The 7,935-nt window shown below is 43.9% G+C and overlaps 1 protein-coding gene across 5 annotated transcripts in view; it reads right to left on the bottom strand.

Moving 5' to 3' along the window:
• Nucleotides 1-195: 195 nt before the first annotated feature.
• LOC144223564 (uncharacterized) overlaps nt 196-7,935 on the bottom strand; it is a 115,156-nt gene continuing 107,416 nt past the window's right edge. For 2 of the 5 annotated variants that reach the window (XR_013332740.1, XR_013332738.1), the window contains one exon: nt 3,400-3,622. Coding sequence is in view for 1 of the 5 variants with exons in the window: in XM_077754334.1 (XP_077610460.1) it covers nt 1,427-1,491; nt 3,586-3,622 (102 nt within the window). In the remaining 4 variants the exon portion in view is untranslated. Of the gene's footprint in view, nt 1,492-1,732; nt 2,195-3,399; nt 3,623-7,935 lie in introns of those variants that run through there. The other 3 variants (XR_013332737.1, XM_077754334.1, XR_013332739.1) reach the window with 3 other exon arrangements.

Below are 7,935 nucleotides of genomic sequence, written 5' to 3'. Positions count from 1 at the left end.
AGAACTGATGGATGTGGGGGGGAGGAGGGATGGGCATGGAGGAGGACACTTGTGGGGATGAGCACTGGGTGTTATGTGGAAACTAATTTGACAATAAACTATTTGAAAAAAAATAATAAAATAATAATAAAATAAAATAAAAAAACAAACAAACAAAAAAAGAAAATCATTCCCTCAGTAGTGCCTGTGTGGCTCAGTCAAGAATCTGACTCACAGTTTCAGCTCAGGTCATGATCTCACAGTCGTTTGATCCCAACTGCATTGCGCTCAGTGCTGACAGTGCAGAGCCTGCTTGAGGTTCTCTCTCTCTCCCTCTCTCTGCTCCTCCTCCAACTGCATGCATGTTCTCTCTCTCAGAATAAATAGTTAATTTAAAAAAAAGAAAGAAAGAAAGTCATTCCCTTAAAACAATCCATGTTCGGTAGCCCTTGGAACTTTTTCACAGACCCCCTACTGGCTATTGCCTTCATTCACTAGGTGCTAGAATTTTCAACAACAACAACAAATCAAAGTATTTCATATCCTAACTAGGTAATACATTTATACAGTTCAAATATCAGAGTCCAGAAAAGCATAAGGTATAAAGTAAAAAGTCTAATTTCTTCCCTCTCCTCAACTCTCCTCCCATAACCATGTACTTCTTTGGGCACATATATGAACAAATACCATTTTATTACAAACCCTCCATTCATTACACAAACAAAGGCATAAAGGGCACATTTTCTGCTCCTGGACTTATTCTCTTCACATTGTATCTTGGTGGAGATCTTTCCATACCAGTATGTGGTATTTTTTTAATAATACAACTGTGGGGTATTTTATTGAATATATGTACCATACTTTATTTAATTAGTGCCCTTTGGTTGGACATTTAGGTTATCTCTTATCTTAGCTATGTCAAACAACACGGCAATGACTAATCTCACACATGTATTGCCTTACGTGTCTGAGAATATATGAGTGACAAATTCCTAGAAATGGGGTTGTTTGTTGTGATATATGTGGGCTAATCTCCCTCCACAGGAGCTGTACCAATTTCTACTCTCACTTGTGACATATGAAACTGCTCATTTCCCCATAGCCATGTCAATAGAGAGTGCTATCAAGCTTTTAGATTATTGGCAATCTGAGAAGTTAAAAATGGCGTTTGAGGTGGTTTTAATCCTCAACATTTTTTATCTTTGGGTTGGAAGATATCAGATCCTTGCCAATGTGTCAGGAGGGGGCCCAGACTGTCAGTAACCATACCTTAGCCACATGGAGAAGGCCAATTTGGGAGAAGGTCAACCTCAACCCATGAGAAGCATATCTGAGAGACCGAAAGGGCATGATGGAGGGCCCCTGGCTCTAGGCATGCTGGACTCCATTAGCCAATGACTTCCCTCTTGATAAAGCCGGTTCAAGCTTGGGTTCTGTTGACGCACGTTCAGATGAAGGTTATACACAGACAACTCTTCAGGCTCCCACAGTCTGGTTGACCAGGTGGACTGCCTGGTCAGGAACCAAAATACTTGTAAGAAGCTGCTGTAGGCACAATACAGTTACTTTGGGAAACTGTGTGATGGTTTCTAATAAAGTTAAACATACACGTGCCCTATGGACCAGCCATTCCACTCCCAGACATGTACCCTGGGGAGAAGACTGCATGTGTCCCCAAAAAGACATAGTGGTTTTGGTCGCAATAGATAAACACTGGAAATTACCCGAATGCCCATCAACAGGAGAATGAAAATCAAACAAACCAAGGTTTATTTTCTGATGAAATACCACTCAGCAACGCAAATGAATACAGTACAAATACACACCCACAAGGAAGAACCTCACAGACATAATGCTAAGCCAAGAGCAGACATAGAAGAGTACATCCTAGACAGTTCCTATATTTTCACAGAGTTCAAGAATAGGCAAAACCAACCTGCAGTGATGAGGTTAGAATAGTCATTGCCCTGCCCCTGCAGGGGGCCCTTCTCTGAGAGGCAGACAGGAGGGCACTTTCTGGGGTGATGACAATGTTCCATGACTTGATTGGCATGGTGGTCACATTGGGTGTTGGCAACTGTCAACATCCATCAGGATATACACTTTTTATTGTATTGTAACAAAACAAACCATCATATGGGACAGAAACCATTGCATGAGATCATTTCCACCAACTGCAGGAATCCCGAATCTGTCTTGGCTGGTGAGACAGCTCCTATGAGTAGGAGGAGAGGTCTCTGTAGCACCTTGACCTCAGCTGTGGAGCTACAGCTCTCCGTGAGCCTCCCTCAGAGGCAGCCTCTTTTTACACCAGTTTGCCACTCAAATGTTTTTCCTCAACTTCCAGGCAGCAGAGGGCCAAGAGATGGGGCTAGCATCTACATAGCCCATGTCTAAGGATCAGGCAGACCCACGTCCCCCTCCTGGCTGACCCTCTGAGTCCGTGTGAAGAAGATAATAACAGTTCGCATGCAGGGGTAATGTGGGGATTCTAGGCATCAGGAACACGGGGTCTGGTATCATCTGTTCTGCACACTTGGCAGCTACTTTACTATTGGTAACAGGAGCTGCACCGACTGAGGCCCCCGCTGGCAGGGGTGAGGGAGGGGCTGCGGCAAGGGTAGGGAAGTTTTGTGCTCACCAAGCTGAGTCCTTGAATATTATACTCCAGGATTAAGTAAAGCTCTGTAACAGAATTCATTATGATTGGCTCCCATCCACTCCCAGCAATTAGAGGAGGATAATTTGGAAAAGGAGATTTGCATCAGAAGCCTCCTTCACACTGCCCTGCAAATGCCTTTAATCCGTCCCCTAACATTCTGAGAGAGGGATGGGGAGGGCATCGAGGAGAGCTTGGGAAAAACCCAGAAGGAGTGGAGACTTCAGAGAACAATAGTGAGGTGCACAGGGTCAAAAGGAGGAGTGGAGAGTGTCAGGAATCCCTGAAGGGAGATGAGGACCAGCAGAGCCCAAGTGGCCTTCTCCAGAGCTTGGGCAAGGGCCATGCTTGCAGCAAGAGCCTCAAGGCTGCATTCTGCAGGATCACTGCTGGGAGCCTCATGTGGCTGGTGAGCACATAAATGGAGCTAGTGCTGCATAATTTGACTTTTAATATTATTTCATTTTAAATAAAGTGAAAACTGAACATCTGAAGCAAGATAAAACTATTTTCTACTGAACACAACTTTGCCTGATATTATTACATATTGTTAAAACTGTTTTGGCCATTGTTCTCATGGTTAAAGGGTTTCAAATGTTTTCATTTAAAATTTAAATTTATGTAACGGGCTTGAGGTGCCTGGATGGCTCAGTCTATGGAGCGGTGGACTCACATTCAGCTCAGGTCATGATCCCAGTGTCGTGGGTTGGAGCCCCAAGTCTGGCTCCGCACTGGGTATGGAGTCTGCTTAAGGTTCTCTCTCTCTCTCTCCTTCTGCCCCTCTCCCCCATCTGCAATCAATCAATCAATCAATGGCTTGCATCATGTTTCCACTGAGCAGTGCCATCCTAAGACATATACCCCTACTCAATTCAGTCCTGCCTCTTCCACAGGCAAGATTGGTTTGAACAACCCGATGGTCAATTCTTTTTGTGCATCACACTCACCGTGTTCACATAAGCTCAGCCGTTCTTGTTGGCTCATCTGATTAGGTCACCCAATCAGAAGGTGAAGGAAATAAACAGATAAAGAAGCACATATTAGAAGTGAGACTCTGGGGCATGTATCTCTGTGAACTTCTTCTAAATGCACTAGAAAACCAGTCCTGACATTTATTAGGAAAGAGGGGAAGCGAGAGTTTGGGGTCTGACTTGAATTTTAAAGTATGACTCAGAATGTCCCTGGGAGAATGAACTGAAGGAAGGAGAGTGAATGTGGAGGGCCCAGTGGGTAGCCCTCTGCCCCAACCCAGGCAACAGTTATTCATGGGAGTAGAATTTTTGCTTTAAGCAAAACAAAGCAATGGGAAAGCAACTATAAATAAATGTCACCTTCCCCCAACCTCAAGGGTAACTTCTTCCAGTATATGTTCTGAAAAGGCAGGTATCCTGGGTTGTCCAGCCAGCCATGGGCTCTTCCATGCCCACTGGTCACCCCTGAGACCCTGGCAGCCAGCTCCTCTCTCAGATACTGCTGTCCCCAGGCCCCTCAGAGACAGAGGTCAGCTAACCACTTCTGTCAAGACTGCTCAACTTTTTTTTTTAATTTTTTTTTAATTTTTGAGAGAGAGAGAGAGAGCATGAGCAGGGGAGGGGCAGAGAGAAAGGGAGACAGAGAATCCGAAGCAGGATCTAGGCTCTGAGCTGTCAGCACAGAGCCTGATGTGGGGCTTGAACTCACAAACTGTGAGATCATGACCTGAACTGAAGTCGGACGTGTAACCAACTGAGCCACCCAGGTGCCCCAAGACTGCTCAACTCTTAATTCCTGTAACTACACCAGCCCTAACTTATCAAAGTTCCAGCCTCCTCTTTACCTAGCCTGATTCCCAGGTGGGACCTACCCACGTAAGGAGATCCACTATGGAGTTATTCATCGATGGCTGTGTAGATACCCCGCCAGACAGTGATATTAGGAAAACAGTGCACACAGGGGCGCCTGGGTGGCTTAGTCGGTTGAGCGTCCGACTTTCGCTTAGGTCATGANTGTCAAGACTGCTCAACTTTTTTTTTTAATTTTTTTTTAATTTTTGAGAGAGAGAGAGAGAGCATGAGCAGGGGAGGGGCAGAGAGAAAGGGAGACAGAGAATCCGAAGCAGGCTCTAGGCTCTGAGCTGTCAGCACAGAGCCTGATGTGGGGCTTGAACTCACAAACTGTGAGATCATGACCTGAACTGAAGTCGGACGTGTAACCAACTGAGCCACCCAGGTGCCCCAAGACTGCTCAACTCTTAATTCCTGTAACTACACCAGCCCTAACTTATCAAAGTTCCAGCCTCCTCTTTACCTAGCCTGATTCCCAGGTGGGACCTACCCACGTAAGGAGATCCACTATGGAGTTATTCATCGATGGCTGTGTAGATACCCAGCCAGACAGTGATATTAGGAAAACAGTGCACACAGCTCTGCCCTCTCACAAAGAGGCAAAAGGAGGGTCTCGTAACACGTGTATCTGTTTCTATCATGTAAAATGCTGGAGGGAGTTCCTTTCAGCGTCCCCAATGCTTCTCAATGATTCTCAAATATAATGTGCATGGGAAACACCTGGAATGTTTCATGAAATGCATATTCCTAGAAAATAGATGTCACAGTCAAATGGAGTGATTAGGGAGTGTTTAATAAAGGAACTATTCACAAGGTGTAGGTAAGGTTAAACAGACCAGTGATGGTACCAGAGTAGGACTTGTTGCCATCCCCAGGTCACCAGCTCAAGAGAAGGGAACCAGGAGGGAGGAGTTATTCAAGAAACATGCCTCAAAGGAGGTATGGCCTTGAGTAGAGGGCAGAGTGGGAAGGAGCCGGGGGAATAAACACCTGGACCTCACTCTCCTCTGGCCCTCTGGAGTTCTCAGTGATGTCCTGCATTGGCCAGAGAGCAAGGGAGCCATTGGTGCACCCATGCCAGCCATGTACCTGCAGGGACCCCAGGCTCTGCCTAGGATGGAGAAGTTGGAAAGTAGATATGAAGAGACAAACAGAAAATACCCAACCTATACTGTGTATTAAACCCATACAGAGCAGGAGTGATCGCCAACCCAATAACTGTTGGATTACCTAGGAAATTCCAGACACCATACTTTAATGACAATATTGGCACATTGGCAGTGAATCAGATAAGGGTGATAAGGGTGCCAGGAAGTTAAGTCATTTTAAAGATGATGTCATAGTACTAGAAATATTCAGTCTGAAACCAACAAGATTTGAGAGGGATAGCTGGTAGCTACCTGGTGTAACTGGTTTGAACCACCTGAAAACTGTATGTCAGTCTTTTTACCTTTTCTAGTTAATTACTTGAGTACATATAAACCTTATTAATAGTTTGTTCGGTGTATCCCTTTTGAGGTGTTCCACTCACCCAAACTGGATTATCCAAGAATCCCGAGGGGTCCCTCACAAAAGAATCGACTTTGACCAATGCCAGGTGATGGAACTGGAATCTGGGTCCCATGACAACAGCTATTTCTCACTGCCATGGACTGTGGCTATTGAAGCTGACACACAGACCAACCCTTAGACACTCGTGCACAGGAATAGTCTCTCCCACACGTGAAAATGAGCCAGCTGGCCTCAAGAGCGCCCAGGCAGGACTCATTCCAGCGCCTGCCACATTATAGACAATCGTAAAGAGAAAAGCTTTTTTCTCTACCCTCTTATGTTCAGTACCTGGAGACCTGCAAATGAAACTGACAAAAGACAGATTCGCAAGACATTTTCCTTCATGTGTGTACACGGGAGATCACAGAAATAAAGTGACTCACAGAATGTGGGGCTTACATACCATCTCACTAGGAGATGAGGGGGCAGGGGGTGCATTTTGAGAGAACAAAAGACTTCTTAGAACAGGTAGGGGGACAGAAAAGGCACTTACAGAAAAACAAACAACTTTTTGGAAAGGTAAATGGCCCCCTAGAATAGATGGCAATTATGATAGTTTTGTGACAATGACTGCTTGGTTNGTGTAGATGACAAATGGGTTTTGTGAGGAGGCTCTGCTTGGCAGATAAGAAATTACAAGAAATCAAAAGCTTTGAACTCAAAGTAATTCCTACATGGAAGTGGCATGCCCTGGGGTGGCTGATTCCCTTCACGATTCAGAACCTCCATCCCAGTTTCTTCCGCTTCCCCACCCATCCAGCCAACTCCCCACAGGTAAAGCCAATTTATTTGTAAGCCTTTAAAAAACAACACATTTTGAAAAAACGCTTCTCCCTTGATGGTTGAAGGGACTTTCCCTACACCTGGCCTCAGGCGAAAGCTGCCCTCAGAGGTACCAAGGTAGCTTTCTAACCCAGCCACACGGTGACCTGGAGCTCCACAGGTTGGTTCCTTCCACCAGGTGTTGGCTCTAGCAGGTGCTCCTAATGGCAAGCAAGCTATCCACGGAGCTACTCAACATTTTGGACAGAATGACATGATCAGGGCCTTCATATTTAGGGGGCTACAGGGACAGAGACTCAAGAAGCAAAAGAGTAACAGATTTCTAGTTTAATAGTAGGAAGAAATTTATAAGGATAAAAGCTATTCCAAGAAAACTGGGCCCAATGTGCCTGGGAATTTTGCATATTATGAGGGTTATAAACCAAAAGGAAGAAACGGATTATTGAACAAATGGGGGGGGGGTGATGGCCCAATTTTTCTACATAATCTCTACACTCAATATGGGGCTTGATCACAACCCTTAGATCAAGAGTCACTAGTTCCGTGGACTGAGCCAGCCAGCCACCCCGAAAATGGCCAATTTTGAGAGGGCAGTAAGAATTAGTTCTAGTCCAGACTTCACAATGAACAAAAATTCAGATGAGTTAAAAACGACTAAACATTTTTTAAAGAATGTAAAACTAACTACATATTAAAATATATGAGATATTTTAAAAAATAAATAAAAAATAAAAATAAATAAAAAAATATATGAGATATTTAATGTTTTCAGAANGCAAATAAAAACTACAAAACTGGACATAACTATATAAAATTTGAAATATTCATTAAAACCAACAATAATATAAAGGTAAAATTATAAATTGGGAAAGACATATAAAAATAAATACAAAAAATAGAAATGTTATTTTAAGTCATAAAAAGTTCTCTTTTAAAATTTATTTTTAAATTTTTTAATGTTTATTTTATATTTTAGAGAGAGAGAGAGGATCTGAAGCAGGCTCAGAGCTGTCAGCACAGAGCCAGATTCGGGGCTTGGACCCACAACTCATGAGATAATGACATGAGCTGACTGAGCCACCTAGGTGCCCCAAGTCATAAAAAGTTCTTAGAAGTTAATTTTAAAAACATTGTCACAAA

The sequence above is a fragment of the Crocuta crocuta genome, unplaced genomic scaffold (assembly GCF_008692635.1).
Source record: "Crocuta crocuta isolate KB4526 unplaced genomic scaffold, BGI_CrCroc_1.0 scaffold70, whole genome shotgun sequence".
NCBI lineage: Eukaryota > Metazoa > Chordata > Mammalia > Carnivora > Hyaenidae > Crocuta > Crocuta crocuta.
The sequence above is the reverse complement of the archived record's forward strand: the minus strand, read 5'-3'. Positions and strand labels throughout refer to the sequence as shown.